The sequence below is a fragment of the Propithecus coquereli genome, unplaced genomic scaffold, assembly GCF_000956105.1.
Source record: "Propithecus coquereli isolate 6110/MARCELLA unplaced genomic scaffold, Pcoq_1.0 Scaffold171, whole genome shotgun sequence".
Taxonomy (NCBI): domain Eukaryota; kingdom Metazoa; phylum Chordata; class Mammalia; order Primates; family Indriidae; genus Propithecus; species Propithecus coquereli.
This window is the reverse complement of record NW_012141747.1, coordinates 1,061,656-1,080,068: the sequence shown is the minus strand read 5'-3', so window position 1 is coordinate 1,080,068 and position 18,413 is coordinate 1,061,656. Positions and strand designations below refer to the sequence as shown.

The following is an 18,413-nucleotide window of genomic DNA, read 5'->3' as shown; positions in this document are numbered from 1 at the left end:
TAAGCTTCTAGTTCTGCATGGCAAGAGACACAAAGTTAAGTCTCGGGTCTCCCAGAGGTATCCAGTGAAGGAGGGGGGATTTAAGACCAGTCCGGCATTAGGCGATAGCCCTAATCTGCTCTGCACAACACACTTTGTTATTTTTTAAGATGCACGTCCTCTTAAGCTGACTCAGCTTTGTTCTCCTAGCTTCTTTCCGTTGTACCCAGAAAGTGTTCCAGGATCCTTTGCGATTCTTCGTGATGCCTGAGATACTGTCCTGCTTGATGGCCGTGTGATTCAGGAGAGTTGTTCCTATTAAGGGATTCCACTAAATACATTAATATTCTAATAGATCAATTTGGATCAAAGGGCAGAAAAAAGATTTACAAGTTTCCCTGACAGTATTCATAAGTTCCTAGTAAACACTTACTTCTATGCTGCGTGAAGGTCAATCTCAAATCGGGTAATTATTATTTCTCAAAATATTTAGAAATCCTGTAATGGATTAGATTCTCACATGATTTGGATGAAAGTGGAAAAGATAGACTTTAGAGACCCCAAAATACAAACCAGAGATCCCTGGAGGAAAACATTTCATGTGAAACTAAGGATCACTCAGGTCTATCATGCAACTGACCTACCTGTGAGAAAGGGCTGCAGCCCAGATCCCTAGGGCATGAGAGCTGTTGATTTCTGGTCAAATCACACATTTATTCATCCAATGCAGATTTAGTGGGTGCTCACTGTGTTCCAGGCACTGTGCTAGGAGCTAAGGATGAAAGAATGAGTCAAAGAGACCAACAGAGTGTCCTCATATTATGGAGCTTTTTAGTGGGAGAAAAGTAAAATGGTTAAATGCTGAGAAGGAAAGATATGGGTGAGATCAAAAGGCATGAATTAGTCCAGAAAGGCAAGTACGAAGTAAGACTTCCCTGAGTCACTCACTTTTGAGCTGAGACCCCAAGAAGAGTTAGCAAAGTGAAGGATAGTAACAAAAAAAGCTCCCTGCACAGGGGACAAGAATGTGCAAGGCCCTGAGTGGAGACGGAGCCTGGAACGTTGGTCAGAATTCACAGAGCATGGGCCCGGGATTTGGGAAGGCAAGGAGTGGGGTAGTGAGAGAGAAAGGCAAAGGTCAAATCAGGTAAGTCACTGTAGAATTTCAGTCTTTCAAAATGGCACGTAGAGTCTGTAGTCTCTACAGTTACTACTGGCAGAAAGGTCCCAGAAAGATCGATTTGTCATTCTTCTTCTTCTTTATGATGCACAAACATTCCAAAAAGTGTTGTGTGACTCAAACTCATAGAAATTAGTTTTTGAATGTGCCCTTGCCCTACTGTTATTTCACTAAGCTTGTAGAACTGGCCTGATTTGCTTACTGCAAGTAAAACTTTATTCAGCTATGACTTCTTCGAACAATCCCTAAAACATTTTCCACTGTTTATTTTAAAGCATTTGAGAAAGTAACCTGCTGTTTATGGGCAACTAGTCATGAGATGGGCTAGTCATGGGTTGAAACTAGCCTTAGCGTGGGCAGGCCTGGGTGTGAATTTCTTCCAGACCTTTATTTGATTTGTAAACTTGAGTAACTCTGTTTATTTTTGAACATTTCTGTACTGTATTTTTTCACTTAAAAATGGGTACAAGAATGTCTGTCTCTCTCCTTGGGTTTTTATGATTAACAAAAAATAGAAGTAAAGTGCATTGCAAAGAGCTTCCCATGTAGAGATAGTCAATTAAAAATAAACAAATAAGAAGCTTTTATTTGTTTCTCCTTTCTCACATGGGTATCTTAGACACACACTTTTAATAAACATTTCCAGTGAAGAAAGAAGGGGAGGCTGAGTTTTGGATGGCTTAGTGATTGTTTTTAAGGTGATAATACCTTTAGATTAAATTCTGTTGCACTTTTGAAAAACTCATGCTTTATAAAACATTAACTGAAGTAGTGCTCTATGTCATCTTAGAATCTTTCTCCAATTTTAGCCTGTACTTGTCCTTGAGTTACTTTCAAGGCCCAAAGAGGACTATTTCTTATTTGCTTCTGTTCAGGTGGAGGATTTTTTTTCTTGTACCCTCTGCTGACATTTCACTGATTTTCTATCTTGGAATATTGAAAAAAAAAAAAAATCTGCCTCGAAAACTGCCTGGTGTTTGTTTAATAGTAGGAGCCACATGTTTTGACACGTGAAACACTAAGAGAAGGATTTTATTTCATAAATACCAAAGGGAAAATTGTTTCAGTTAATTGAGTGGCAACTAGTCTGCTTTTGTGCTCATTTGGGTTTCTGGCGATAAAGATGCTGGGGCCGCGAGACAGCAACCAGTGACAAGGCTGCGCTCCCAACCAGGACGGGAAAGGCTGGCGCTGGAAGAGAAAGCTCTTTGAGATCCAGAAGGAGAATCGCGCTTCCTCTCCGTCCCTCTCCTAACCGCAGCAGCCCGTCCTGTAATTACGGGAGCAAGTCAATCTGAGCGAGGCAAATCACTGGTTTTCCATGAAATAATTATATTTCTCATGCTTTCGGACCTGGACACCTCTCAGCCTAAAAACAGAGAAAGATGTTTTTCTTTTTCGTGAGTTAGGGGAGGGAGAAGAAAAGTGGAATCGGCAGTGTTACAATGAGCGAAAAGTACAATGTGGAAGAGAAAAGGATTCCGCGGGGGCGTGGGAACGCCGAGTTCCGCACAGGGAGTTTCAGTGCGCACAGCGTACCTTGTCCGAGATTTGATAACTCTTGGAAGGGGAATAAAATGAGGCTTTTCTAAACTTTCTGTACACCCAGACAGCCCCGTTGCGTGTCTGGGCCTGAGCAGCGCGCGGGCTGGGGTGACAGCACCCCTACTCCACCGGCCGGGCTTCTCCTCGCGACTCCCAGCCTGTGGCGCCTCCCCACGCGCCCAGCACACCAGGGTGTCCCCTCGCAGGGGACTGCGGGGGGGAAAGGGCGCGAAGCGTGGGTCGCTCCTGTCCCTTCACTGGATGGACGCCCGACGCCGTCTCCGGGGCGGAGACAGCTCTGGCCACCGTGCGCCTGGCGCGGCGATTCCACCCCACAGCTCGCCGTCTCCGAGGGCGGTGGGTTTTGGGGCGCAGTGCCGGCGAGAAGGAAGCACAGGGCTCACCCCCGCGGCCTCTGGGGCCCCGCGTCGCCCGCGGGCTCGGGCAGGTGCGCGGTGTGCCTGCCGGGTCCTCGCGCCCTCCCGCCGGGCGGCCTGGGCTCCGCGCCCGCCCCGCCCCCGCCCCCGCCCGCGGGCCGCCCGGGGCAGGGCCTGCAGCTGCGGCCCGAGAGCCGCGGACGCGACATGGGCCGGCGGCCGGCGGCGGAGGGCGGCTGAGGGCTGCCGAGTGTCCGCGCGGTGGCCTCTAGTCGCCTTGCGCGCCCCGCTGGACAGTGCGCCAGCCCGCAGCGGGGACTGAGCCCGCTGGCCGCAGAGACTCGGCCCCGCGGCGGGGGCGGCGGCCGCGGGCGGTTCTCGCTGTCCAGCTCTGCGCGGGGCCGAGCGGGCGGCGCTGCCCGGTGTGATGCGTTGAGCGCGGAGAGGGCCGAGCGCCCGGCTAGTCCGCGGCACCCGGAGCCGACCCCATGGAAGCGGCGGGCACCGGGCGGAGCCTGTGGGCGCCGCCGCTTCTGCTTCTGCTGCTGCTCCTCCTGCAGGTGGCAGGGCCGGCGGGCACCCTGGCGGAGACCTTGCTGGACGCTCCGAAGGCCATGGGCACCAGCTCCAGCCCGCCCAGCCCCGCGAGCGTGGTGGCTCCTGGAACGACGCCGTTCGAGGAGAGCCGGCTGCCCGTGTTTACCCTGGATTACCCCCACGTTCAGATCCCCTTCGAGATCACCCTGTGGATCTTGCTAGCCTCCCTGGCCAAGATTGGTGAGCGAGCTGGACCCCCAGGGTGTGGGAGAGGGCGAATCGAGACGGGGACGCCCGGAGGGTGACTGGGTTGGCGAGTTGACCTTCAGGTCGTGGCCACCTCTCCCTGGACCAGGGCAGGAACAACAGATAGAGCAGCTTCTGGTCGAAAAGGACCCCAGGAATAGCAGGTTCGTGCTTCGGTTTGTAAGTGGATACTGGCCTTGAAATGGCCTCAAAGTATTAGCCCATACAGACTGGACGATTTGCTGCTTACTTCTGCATGGAATGCCAAGTTTGACAGCCCTTTGCCAAAGTTGAGTGAGACCTCTTTACTGAGGAAGTGGGCTGAAGAGTATCAGTCCCATCTGCAGGGAGAGAGGAGCAGGCAAGCCCTGAAGCTAATATGGCTAAAGCGCTGGATGCCTGAGGAGAGAGGGAGAGAGGCGCTGTGGCAGTAACATAGATCCTGCCGTGCGCCTGGCTAATGAGGTGCATGGAAGGGGGCCAGGGACACCTGAGTGCCTGCAGCTGCCGCAAGAGCGCCCAGTCTCTTCCCTCTTTGGGGCTGAGACTGTCAAGAAGCTTCTTCAGGAAACTTGCTTTAGAGGTGACTGAGGCCAGGGAGTCCAAATGCATATTTAAAAATAATTAACCCACTTGCCACACCACCTTTAACTCCCCTTTGGAAAGCAGAAACCTCAGAATTTATTTTCTCCTCTTTATTATCCCCTGCACACAAACTTTTGTGTTATTATTATGGTCCTTTGTATTATTATTTTTACTTTATATTTTAAAGACTTAAATCTTGACATATATAACTGCGGGCAGTTATATATGTATTGTAATGATTCGAAAAAGTTGTTAGATCAGAAGTCTGCATGCATTACATACGATTTATGACTTCACCCCATGAGGTAGAGGCAGGTTTGTATAAAGGATGAAAAGAAACATTGTCTGTCATCCTCAAGGAGCCTTGATTAGTGGCGGGGAGGCATACACACTAGTGATTATAGCACAGGAAGGTGCTGAGTAGGGTGACAAGTTCAGAAAAGATAATACGGCAGTGTAGGGAGCCAGAGATCACTTCCTCAAGATGCAGAGGAAGCATTTAAACTGGGTTTTCAAGGATGACCAGGATGTCAGTTGGAGAGGACAGGAAGCGACATTGCAGAGAGGAATGAGCAAAGGCATACACAGGGAGAGGAGTGCAAAGCAGGTAGAAGGGATGGTTTCTAAGAGGGTAGAAGTTGTAGTAGGTAAGCCTGAAGCTAACTTTCAATGTCAGATTAAATCAATTAGATTCTATTAGTGGTGACTAAAGGAGCCACACGCTCTTTAATGACTGCAGTCGGTCATTTCCTGGCTTTGACATTGTTCTGCTAGTTGAGTGTCTTAATTCCACCTGAGAAGTGGTGTAAGGGGAATGGGCTTCCCCATCTATCAAGGAGATATGTATACTTATATAAATTGTTGCCTCTACTAATTAATTCAGATGCCAGCTCTTCGTAGGGCCTTCACAACAACCCTACTCTGTAGGGAGTGCCAGTGTTAATACTCCCACTTGGTAGAGGTGGAAACTGAGGCTCAGAGAGTTCACCCCCAGGGCGCACAGAGTTGGGCAGCCAAAGCAGTGCTCTATTCACTCTCCCTCCATCTCAGCCTCCACCACTTGAGGGCTGCTTTTGTGCCGTTTCCATTGCTGGTTCTTCGTTGCCGTTTCTACTCCAACTCTTTCCTCTGTTCCTCACTCCTGATTATTTTAATCAGATTAATTATACTAATAACAGCTGCTAGTAGGCACTTAAGTTTATTATCTCTAATTTTCACAACCACCATGCCGGATAGGTATGACTAACTTGTTTCATATAGGAGGAAACGGAGACATGGGGAGGTTAACTTGCTGGGTGGTGAGCCAGAATTCCAGCCAGGTCTGTCTGTCTCATCTTTGTGTCTGTCCTGGAGGCTTGTTCTGTTGTGAGGACTAAATGAGAATGAATACATCTAACATCTTTAGAACAGTGTTGCGCAAGTAGCAAGTACTCCATCAGTACTGCCATCGTTAGTAGCAGCGGTAGTGGCGGTGTAGTCAGAGTAGCAGCAGTAATTGTGCTGGGTCTGGCACTGCAGTGCCTTTTCCACTGGCCTGGGCTGCCTCCTGTGGTTTTGTACTTCTGTCTTAGCTTAGCCCTTTTCAAGTGTTCTTATCCTGTGGGTTGCCTTTTTGCACTTGCTCTCTTTCTGTTGTGTTCCATTCATCTTATTGGGTCATTGTGAGATATTTTGTTAAAAAGTGCTCATGCTTGCTTGTGTAAGAGTTCACAGGTGTATTTATCTGCCTGTTAGCAGTTTCTTGGCCCAGATGTGTTTATATTCCCTGGCCCACTTCTGCTCTGCTTACCACAGTCTCTACTCTCCCTGTGATGTATTTTACTGTAGAAATCATCACATATTGCATTTGTTACCTTCCTGATCGTCTGCCTCCCACCAATTCTCAACTCCTTCTCTGGCTAGTATTTTATCTTTCCTTTCTGCGTCTGGGTGGTGAAAGGAAGACAACACAGATGTTCATGTCTCCCATCCAGAAAGGGGTGTGAAGAGCCAAGTGGAGACTGCCATGAGTGGAGAGAACGGTACAGTTCTCAGGGCAGAAAGTGGAGTGAGTCCAAGACCCATGTCTTTTCTCTAGGTTCTTCCTGCATATAGCTCAGCCTGCTGCTTCCACTGTTTTCCTAGAGGAGCCCAGAAATCTCCAGAAATCTCCATCCCCTTCTCCCACCTCTGGGGCCATGAATGTTCTGTCTGGCTTAGGGCAAGACTGTCCTGGTACTATGGGACACTTTTACAGCCCATTGAACAGTCATAGTCATTCGAATTCTATTTCAGCTTTTTTTTTTTTTTTCCTATTTCAGCGTTTGCACTGAAAAAGCTGTTATTTTGGGGTGGCTTATATGACTTAAGTTGCTCATACTTGGCAAGGAGGATGATTTGAGTTGTATAGGGGGAGTGAGGCTATGAGGGACCACAAATGTTAACTCCTGCAAAATGCCATGGTTTCTGCTTGGGCACTTTTATGTCATATATCTGGTTTACCTGAACTTACCTGCTCAGGAGAACATGGAGAAACATTGCTAGTGATTAACAAAGATAACATGTTGCCTAAAGTGGAGGCTCCTGATAATATTTGTAGGAAATTTAAATAATGCCTGATGGTGAATTTAGAATGGTTTTTCTAAGTTGCAGCACACTATGATCTTAGAAATATTACATTCAGAAGTAAGAAAACACATTTAGGCAAAGTGTTGAATGATTCAGCTTAACTTTTCATTGTTCTACCTGATTATCAGGGAAAATCAACGCTTTAATTATTTTGTCCAAAAAAAAGTGATTCTGTAGTTATTAAAAAATGTACTAAAACCATGCTGATAATGCTTAATGGGGATGATGATGATGATGTCTATGTGTATATGAAGTAGGTTTTAAAAAAACAAAAAACCCAGCAAATTTAATACATCTTAGAAAAGCTTTAAAAATTTTGGCAAGAAACATTTCCTCATTTGTTTTTACTTAGGTCCTCACACACGTGAACTCTTATTATTCTTTCACTTTGAATATTTATATTTTGAGTAACCATTGATTTTTTTTTACAGTTATACATACACACTTTGCTTGGTAAATCCTGAACCCAGGGATGGAATTCATTAGCGTGGAATAATGAGTAGTCAAAGAATTAAGAAGAGAAGAATATCCTGGTGTGTTTTCAGATCGTCTCCTCTGATTTCCTTGCCCATGAAATGGGTCAGTGGGATGTGTGCTGACCTGGGTGAACTTGGGCATGCACTCTGTCTCTTCTCAAGGTTCAAGGACAGAGTGCTGGGTCCCCTGCTGCCTAAAGTAGCAGAGCTCCTTTCCTTGTCCTAGGATTCCTCAAATACCCCTTCCTATATCTTGTGGTCTTGTGGGGCTGGCCTGTTTGCCTCTCCTTCCAAGTGTCACGAGTCAATGTGCTCTTTCCATTTCCTCGGCCCCTAAACTTTGGGTTAGGATGCAGAATTCTCCACTTCCCTTCATCCTGCTGTCTTGAAATTAAATAACTTGTATTCTTATTACTTTAAGGGAAAGACAGCAGTTTGGCTCATGAAGATATTCCTCTGGGCTCCAGGCCATCCTGAATTTGAAATACGAAACCCAAAGAGTTTGATATCTGCCTGAATTGCAGAGATTTTGGTCTTTGAAAAAACTTATCCTGTGCTTTGTCTGTTTCTTTTTGTCCTCTTTGGTTTTCCTGAAGCATATTCACCACTTGGTTGGTCAGTGGATGGAGCTCATGATCCTCACCCATTATTTGAACCACATCTCACTTTGAACATGCATCTTAAGTCAGGACTCCCTGGTGGCATGCATTGGTTCCTAATAAAGCTAAAAGAAGAGTTCTATTCCTTTCTCTCTCAAAGTCTTCATCTACTCCCATTGGGCTACTCATACATTTTTTTGCTTTCTGTCTGAAAGATGAATAATCATGTTTTTTCTAAAGACCAACTTAGATGTCTTCTAAAATTTTTTGACTATCCTCTACCACCAAAGTGTTTTTGTACCTTTCAAAATAATAGATACTTTTTCACAAAATGAAGATGGTACTCTGTATTAACTCTAACAGTGAAAACACTATTTGTCATTAATGGGATGCTTTACTTCATACAGAATTCTTTCATGTATCTTGAAGCCCTAAGAAGTATACAAAGAACATATTGTATAAAATTGTTTGTTCCTTATATGATTGTAAAAAACTAACCTGTAAAACTAAGTAAATTTGATGATTTTTTGCATATAGGTAGATTTTGACCAATGAATCAATTGCTTTAATATCTGTAGTTCTATTTGGCTTATCTATATATTCTTGGGTCAATTTTGGTAATTTATATTTTTTTAGAAAATCATTATTTCGTTGAGTTTTTAAATTTACTGGAAGTAAATAATTTTTTTGATTTAAAAAATCTCCACATTATCTGCATTTATGTTTTCATTTTTATTCGTAATATTGTTATTTTTGTGTTTCTTTGCTTTGGTCAAAATTCTCAGTTTATTTTATACTTTTTCAAATAATTAATTTTTGGTTGGCTTTTACTCTCCCATTTATGATTTATTTCTATTTTTTTGGTTTATTTAATCCTTGAATTGAAAGTTTAGCTTGTTAATTGTTGAATTTACTTTTTTTCTTATATGTCAATTCCCACCTTACATGGGTAATCAATCCGTGAAAAACACTAATTGTTGAAAACATAATATAATTTTAGATAGTTTCAGTTAAGTATTTTGATGAACCCTTGAGCTCCCAAGTTGACATGCACTTATGCTAAAATGACATCAGTCCTATTAAAATGGACAAAATTATTTCAATAGCTTACCTAGTTATTAAAATTCCTAATAAGCCATTTTCCCATCATCGATTTCTTTAAAATATGAGTATTTATTTACTCTCATTAAATTCAAAACTATGATACACTGTATACTTAAGACTATGTCACAAACTAAACATATTCACAATACTCAAAGTTTATGTAAATTCATCTTTATTGCAAATAATAATAATACAGAGAATGAGAGAGAAAAAAAGATTTCAGGGAGATGATGCAAATGAAGTAACACTTTCTGAATAAATTGAATGATATTATTACTGCTATAAAGTAGCAAACCGTGGATGTTCTGAGAGCTTAATAAGACACACCAATGATAAAGCTGGAATGATGACTCTTGGTGGATCTCATCTCAGGGTGCTCAGCCACCAAATTAAAGTCCATAAAATCAATTTGGTCTTCATGAAGTTGAAGAAATGCCTCATGAACTAAAATAGGATTATTAAATGAAACTCTTTTTAAAGATGAATTCTCATGATCCAAATGGGTATATTATGGAAGAATGGCAGTATATGCATTTAAGGCTAGAAATATACTTTTCTGTCCTATTTAGTTGTATTACGTAGTTTTGATATGTAGAATTTTCACTCTCAGTATTTTTAAATTCCCTTCTGTTATTTTATTCTAATGAAATAATTATTTAACATTTTACTTTTTAGTTAATAAACATATGGGGATTTGTGGTTATTTTTTATTTTGCTCATATTATATTGCATTTGGTCATATAGGCATGATATTGATTTTTAGCATTGATTGGGATGTGCTTTGTGGCTTAAAATATGGCCATTTTTTAAATTACATTTTCCATATATGCTTGAAAAAGAATGTGTATTCTCTACTAGGTGCAGGATTTCATACATGTACATGTGCACATATACAGATACACAGACCAGATCAAGTTTTTCTTCATGATGTTAAAATCTTCAATAGTTTCATCCATTGTTTTTGGCTACTTTATCGGTTTCTGGGTTACATTAAAATCACTTCTAAGATTGTAATGGCAATTACTGTTTGTCATTTTATCAATTTTTGCTTTATCTAGTTATGTTATGTTATTAGGCACTTACTGGTTCAATATTGTTATGTCTTCTGAGTGAGTTCTTTCTTTAATTATTGAGTTATTACCTTTGTTATTTCCAATATGTTTTTATGACTCAAAGCATATTTTTTTCTTATATTACCATTGCCATTCAAAAGAAAACTAGATTTTGCACATGTATATTTTTTCACATCTGTTTTCCATATCTGCATTTTCCAGATATATTTCTTCTTATTCTTTCATTATCAAATGAGTTGTATCCTTTTCATTTAGATATGTCTCATTAAACTACATATATTTGGATTTTGTATCTTTAATTTAAAATTTCAAATTGCTGTAGTTTAAAAAGAGAAATGTAACTATACACTTATGAATAATGATATATTTGGACTTATTTTGTTTGCTGTTTATCATGCTTTTACTTAGTGTCTTTATTTTTCCTTTCTTGATATATTTTGTCTTGGTCAATTTATTTTCTTATTTATTTTTTATACATTATTATCTATTCTATTTCTATTCTTTTTGAGGTTGCTCTTCAATTTTAGTATGATTGTCTAATTTAACAGGAGCCAGCCATACTGCCTTGACTTACATCTCAGACACATTTTCCTGCATATTTTGTAGCTATGTGATTTTGGGTGTGTAACTTAAACTCTCTGGGCTCGATTGCTCTAGTGGTAAAGTGGGGGCGATAAAAGTGCCAAATGTCATAGGCTGTTTGGAGAAGTAAATTAGTTAATATATATAAAGTATTAAATAAGTTCTTGGAATATAAAACCATTTACTCTTTTTATAATTGCTATTATCTTCTTCCTGAGTAATACGTGAACTTTAAAAATTTTAACTGCTTACTCCAAAATTATAATTTTTTGTCTTGTAATTTAAACGTGGTTTGTGTTTAACTTCCTCAAATTAGTTTTTACTTTTTATAAACAGTGGTTACATAGATTTGCAAACACATTTTCCAATTTTTCTTCATTATTACTTCTATTTCCTTTTTCCTTCCAGATTGTGTTCTTTTTACTGAAGTATATATTTTAGTGGATACTTCAGGGAAGGCCTTAGTCTTTTCTGAAAATGTATTTATTTTGATTATACTATTAAATGAGAATATAACTGTGTGTAGGGTTTGGAGTTATCACTTATCACTTGGAATGTATTATTTCATTACTTTCTGTCCTCTTTTGTTACTAAGGAGAATTATGTTGTTATTCACAGTGCCTGTTGGAATTAATCTGATTTTTGTCTCTGGTTTCATTTAAGATTTTTTTTGTTTGGTTATTTCTGATATTCTGTTATTTTCTCAATGTGTCTAGTTATGGATTTATTTTATTGTTCTTGCTTGGAACTTGTTATGCTTCCATGTTTCTTAACTTCTGTTTCATGTTTTTCATCTCTTTTTCTTTTTGGCTATTTCTTGGCTATTTCTTCCGATAATTTTTCCAGCTTATTGGTTTCTAATCTGTGGTTAACCCACTCATTGGATTTTTAATTTTAATTACATTTTCCTTTAAGCTTTTTGGCTCCTTTTCCAAGTCTATCTGTGTTTTGTTCATATGATTATACTATATAATTATAGTTTTTATTTTCTTCCTTTCATTCCTTTATTCATTCAAACTATTATATATTCATTTTTAAGCCTCTTTCAGATTGTTCTGTTATTTCTAGGTCTTGGGGTGCTAATTCTTATATTTATCACTTCTGACTTTCCCTCTTAGATATTTATTTCCCAGTGTAGATTATAGTGTTTATTGTGAGCTTAGCATTAGAAGGGGGCATTTATTTGGTAAAAATCTTTTTTCTTTAAGTTGTAAAATGTTCTTACAAAAATGGCTTTGAGTGTGCTTCTCACTGGGACCCAGGGTTTCAATGATTTGTTTTTATTATTCATTTCTTAACTTGGTTTTCCTATGTGTTCAAGTCCTGTAGATATAGATCTTTTACCTGTATGTGATATAGACCTGGAATTTTATACTTCACAGGTGAATTTCCCCAGCCCAAGAGATGATATATTTCCTTCCGCTTTTCCTTGGCTACAATCATCTCTCTCTCTCTCTCTTTTTCTCTCTCTCTCTCTGTCTCTTTCTCTTTATTTATTTAGGACAAAGTTGCTCTCAAAAACTCAAGAATTTATGTAAGAGTCCTTCCTTTAGTGGACTGAAGTCAGATTTCTTATCCTCATGTAGGTGTTAAAATGCCAGGTCCTAGCACACAGGACATGCACCTATGTCAGGAATTCTCCTGGTTCACCGTGGCTTGAAATCCTACTGACATCTCTTACTTTGATTTCTCTTCTTATTTCTGGCCTCCCACACCTTTTCATTTTGAACTTGGCTAGATATTATTAATATTAATAATATTTTGTTTGTACTGAGAGGAGGCACTGTGTCCATATTGTTGGATATTTTGGTGACATATCACAAGGCACTTTTTAAAGAAATGCTAGTGCGAAGTTCATGGCTATGTTCTGCTCATACAGTATCGTAATGGCTTCTCTTCAGTGTAAATTGAACATAATGTGTACTTTCCTAGTTTTTCTATCTGAGGGATGTGGGGATGTGACTGAATTGCCTTTGTTTTATCTTCTACCATTTCATACTTAGATAGAAGAGGAATAGCTCAGCAGATGAGGAAGGGTTGGACCTAAGTTTTAGAAAAGATACCTCCAGATTAGAAGTAGGAAGAAAACCTGTTGTAATGTTCTTATTCTTATGACCCTACCCCATCTTCACCTACTTGGTTCTCCCATTTAATTAATAGAAGTGGGGTTATGTATCTGCTCTTATCCGTTTAATAGTTCCATAAAGATAATATGAGATTCTCTGTGGGGTAGGAAATCATTTATAAAAAAGCTTTTATAGCCAAGAAACTTAAGCCAAGAGAAGCATGTGTTTATTATATGAAAGTCATGTGTAGACATTGGCGTGTTGTCACTCTAAATGGTACATGTGCAATTACAGGTTACTGCCTTGCAATTACATCTTTAAATGTAATGTATCATAATTGACGTACTTCCTGCAGTAGTCCTGTACGTTCATCACTGTACACAGGCTTTCTAATCTTGATTGGTGAAGTTCATCCTTGTTTGAAGGTGACTTATATTCCACTTCCTCTCTAATAATTCCAGTGGGTGGGGCAGGAAGTTCCTCTAAAAGCTCTCTGTGCGGCTGCAACGGAAGCATATTTTACAGATGAGCTTCATGTTATTACTTTGTGTTGGCTTACAAAGGCTTACATGGGAAAGATAGAAAAGGAAAATCAAACTCACATTTAGAAATTTCATTTGAAAATGAATCAGATTACATATGCCCGCTCTGCATGGGAAGCACTCTAAAGAAGTTTAGAGGTCCTGTTATCCATAGAAAGTTCCTCAGAAAGTCACAGGGTAGTGAAACAACTCTATTGCCATGTTTTTTGTGACTCTGCCACTGGTAATTTTGCTACTTCCAATTCCCAGGCCTGTTTCCTAGGAATCTAACCAGCTGGGAAATGTGAGCAGTGTAATGCAACCAGTGTCGTGTTTCCTTGTGGCACTGGGGGAGGGAGTGAGACTGGGGGGTCGCTCTATCACAATTCCTTTAATAAAATAATAATGGCCAACAAGGATAGAACATTACTCCCTGCCAGGTACTTGGGCCAAGTGCTTTACATTCATTACCTTATTTAATCCTCCTAGTAGCTCTGGGAGGTAGACACCATTATTATCCACAGTTTTAAAAAATAGATGAGGAAACAGGTTTAGGAGCTTAGATAACTTGTCCAAAGCATCGTAGCTATCAAGTGGTAGAGGTAGAACAGCTAGTTCTCCATCACACTGATATGTCTTGCGCTGCCCCCTGCCTCTCATGAAAAAGAATGTTAAGGCACTAGACTTCCACCTACCGTCCCAGAGCAACTCCACGTGCTTAACCTTACCCACTATTACACCTGGAGCCTGAGGCCTGCGTTCGTGTCTTATGTTTGACCTTTCCTACCTCATTAGGAGCATCTCGGCTTGTCATGGTAAAATCAGACAATTGTAGCGATACCACTCTGCCTCCTTTGCCAGATCGTTGTGAGGACCAACTGGAACAATACGGGAAAGCAAGTTCAACATTAGGATTAGTATGACCTCACAACAACTCTGTAAATGGCATAGGACAGAAAGAACTAATAAAAAGGCAAGGTGGTGGAGCTTGTTAGTACTACCGGAGCTAGAACATGAGTCCAGACCTTCAGAATCTTGGTCTAGCCTTTTCCACCATCCATGACTTAGGGAATGTAGAATTTTAAGGCTTTTGAAATATATATTAAACATGTTAAGGATTTGTAGGTTAAAGAAAGGTTCAACCCATATAGCTTGAGCTACTATGTAGAATTTTAACAGGTCAAAGTTCAACCCTAACAGATTTACAGGAGAAAGGATGTTCAATATGCTTCATTTTACACACACCTACACACATATTGCATGCACAAATATGCACATACAGAAACATATGCACACATAGATCACATTCATTAGGATGTAAGCTTCGTGAGGGAGGGGACTTAGTCTATTTGACTTACAGTCTGAAATAGTGCTTGGCACTGGCACATAGTAGGTACTTAATAAATAATTACTGAGCAAATGAATATAATTACTGAGCAGATGAATAACTAAATCATATTTAGAGAAACTTTTTGTTTCACCACCCTTCAATCATGTGGTAATTAAAATAACCACACCTCCTGGTTCATCCATAAGATCCATGGCATACATTTGTTATCCTAGCACATATATAATTATTGTGCTCTTTTACTCTCAGATATGCTAGTTTGGATGATAATTTGGTGACTTTCCTTATAATGCATATGCTGCAATAGTTTGAACGTACTTTGAGGGGTAACTTAAGCTCTGGTGTCCAAAATCCCAACCCTACCACTCAGTAGTTGTGGATTTTGGGTGGGTTAATTAACTTCTCTAACCTGTTATTTCATCTGTAAAATGGGAAAAATCATAGTCGCTTCTTCATTAGGTTGTGGTAAGGATAGAGTTAACTCACTTAAAAAACTTGCCATCTTATAAACTTTGGAAATTTGGATAGCCTTGGATGGGAACAGATTTCTTGCTTCCTTCCCCAAAGTATAACAGTATTATACCATGAATGTCTCTTTTGTTCATTTGTTCCATAGCAAGTTGTTATTAATAGATTGTCTAGATGTTCTGGTCTCTTGCTTTTGGTGTTATGAATAGGTTTCTTTCTAAATCATAGATATTTCAGCTTCCAATGTTGCATAAGTTTAAAAAATCATTTTTTCCTGCTTTTGCTGAGTTAGTTTGCAATGGAAAAGAAAGGCAATGCACACCCTTTGTTTTATCCCAGATTCCTGTCTTGGAAACTGAAAGGTGAGCAGCCAGGCATAGTAGGTAGAAGGCAGAAAAGTGACTTGGCATTCAGGGCTCACTGTCAGGTGACACCTTCCCTGTAGCAGCAGGTGCTCTCAACCCTCCTCCTGACACTTCCTGGACAGCCCAGAGCCCCTGGGTCTCTGTGTCATCAGGGGCGTCAGACTTGTGACACACAATGTGGCGGATATGCATTTTTCAGCAGATGCTTTCCAAGTCCTCTTGTGCCTTCTGTACAAACAAGGTTTCTTTAGGAATCTAGATTGGAAAGAATTTTAAAGCAAAGTGCTGCCTAAAGTAATTATTGCTATTTTAAAACTGTCAACCAGCGCTCTTCATCACCAGTATTCTAAGGCAGAATCACAAACCGGCTGACTGGACATTTTCTCTAACAAAACACTAGAATGGTGAGGAGAAAGGATGCTGAGAAATTACAGCCCCTTCTTTTCTGTCTGATTGAAACTCCTGGTCTTCAGGGTTGGGAAGGATACGTTGTTAGTTACAACGCCTGGTCTGCTTACTTAGGAGAATGGCATCAGTTTTTTGTGCATTCTCTGAAGTTTCTGGAAGTGTATGGGAGATGCTGACTCCAGCATTAGGAGCTCATGTTTTTAAGGGAAATTGGAAGACATACGCACCTGTGTGAATAGCTCTCGCCCAGGTCGCTCTGCATCCTGTTGCCCGGGCTTACTTACTCCTGAGCTTTAATCACTATCTGACGTGTGATTATTTATTTAAGAGTTGGGTGTTCACTCTCTGTTCGTCCCTCCTTGAGAGAGGCTCCAGGGTCAAGGGCCTCTGTTTTTTGTTTTTGTCCGCTTACAATGTATATAGTTCAAACTGACAATATCCACATTCCCCATAACACTGTTTTATACTTTCAGCTGTTTTACAACTATAATCTACTTTGAACCTCACAAGAGTCTGTATTTTGTTTTGTTACTGCTGACATTCATTCATGCGCTCATATTCTGAGCGCCACTCATGAGTGCTAATGGTTCTGCTAAAGGGATTTGCTTGATAAGATAGCTAATTTATGTACTTAATGACTTGACTCCCTCTGCAGTGATTTTTTTAAAAAAATCTTTTTATTTGGTCTTGATGTTTCAATTTTGTGTTTTGAGGCCACTGACATGAAAGGAATTGTTACTGTTTCTAAGTCTCGGAACAAATGTCTATAATTGGCAAGATTCCAATTCTCCATTTTTCCACTAAATGTGTTAGTAGGTTTGCCTGTTATTTTAATGAAACATAATAATTATGGTTATAGTGGAACCATAAGAATATCCATGAATCCCTAGGAAGCTTATATCCCAATACTCATCAAAACCCCTTTGGTCTTTGCAACCATAACCAAACAGAAGGGCACACGGATGTGCAAAGACCACTGAGTTGGTAATAGAAGTCAGGGAGGAGGCAAAGGATAGAATTCTAGAAAGTTTAGAAAATAGGGTAACTTACCGAATAGGGTAGTTTCTTAGTTTAGCCTGAGCCAGTGTGCAGATACTTCCCCTGCCATGTAAATAACTAACTGGTAGCTGCAGATGAGTGTTAGCAACCACTTAATTGAAAAATGAAATTAGGTAGCAATTACTGGCAATTGTGGGTTCCTTTACTATACTTTGATATATTTATTTTAAGCAAGTGGTAAATTTGTTTAGAAGGCAGGCTCTTGAAGGAATGAAAACCCAACAAAAAATAAAGCTCCCACCCAAGGTGGTTGAGTGGGCAGGGTAGAGTCCCTGGAAAACCTTGTAGAACTTAATGATAGCAGTGTGCAAACAACAAAGCCAAAATTGCCATAAATCATTTACTAACACACGGGTTGAAAGGATAACAGATCCTAGGATTTAATGTCTAGCCCGGGGCAATAGAGTAAAAATTGCTTTCAACCGTTGGCGGACATGGAAAGGTCAGAATCTAGGTTACAGTATAACAGAGTCCTTATCACCGCTGGCCAACCGCAGTGCTCCTTCCCTCAGTTTAACTGTGCAAAGGGTCTATTCAGAGATTTTTAAGGACTCCTTGGACTCTGTAATTCCCCTTAAATAATGACTACACACTGGAAAGTTTTACCCTCAGAAGGATCTCCTTAAATCTAATCTTTCTTGGTCAAACCTCTTAATGAGATGGTGTTTCTAAAATGGGTGGAGAGGAGGAAAGAAAAAGAAAAAGTGGGGGACGTAGAGCCACAGGAGATGAAACTCAGGTTAAAGATGTTTGCAATCATAGAAAAGCTGCTGAAATCTGCTTCAAAGCTATAAAACCTAAACCTGCAGTCCTAACAGATTGAGAACAAGTTCTGCAAGGACTCTGTGCTGAACCTCGCAGGAAACACGAGCCTGGGACCTTTCTAAATAAGAATACTCTGCATGTCCAAGGGCACCTCTCAGTATTTAACAGGAAGGATCTTGTTTCCCACGTGGCTGTATTAGAAATTCCTTGGCGTCTGTGGATTACTTTTCTCGGCTTGAGGAGACACACATTTCACACCCAGATATAATGTATGCGGAAATACGTTGAAAACTGCCCAGTGTCATCATTATTATTTTTTTTTTTGAGACAGAGTCTGACTCTGTTGCCTGGGCTCTGTTGCCGTGGTGTCAGCCTAGCTCACAGCAACCTCAAACTCCTGGGCTCAAGCGATCCTCTTGCCTCGGCCTCCCGAGTAGCTGGGACTACAGGCATGCGCCACCATGCCCGGCTAATTTTTTCTATATATTTTTAGTTGTCCAATTAATTTCTTTCTATTTTTTTT

The 18,413-nt window shown here is 40.6% G+C and overlaps 1 protein-coding gene across 1 annotated transcript in view; it reads left to right on the top strand.

Annotated features, from left to right (window-relative positions):
• The first annotated feature begins 3,404 nt into the window (after positions 1 to 3,404).
• Positions 3,405 to 18,413, top strand: part of SLC9A2 (solute carrier family 9, subfamily A (NHE2, cation proton antiporter 2), member 2) — a 90,382-nt gene continuing 75,373 nt past the window's right edge. Inside the window, exon 1 of the mRNA XM_012641912.1 lies at positions 3,405 to 3,858. Within this exon, the coding sequence (XP_012497366.1) occupies positions 3,570 to 3,858 (289 nt within the window). The 5' untranslated portion in view covers positions 3,405 to 3,569. The remainder of the gene's footprint in view (positions 3,859 to 18,413) is intronic.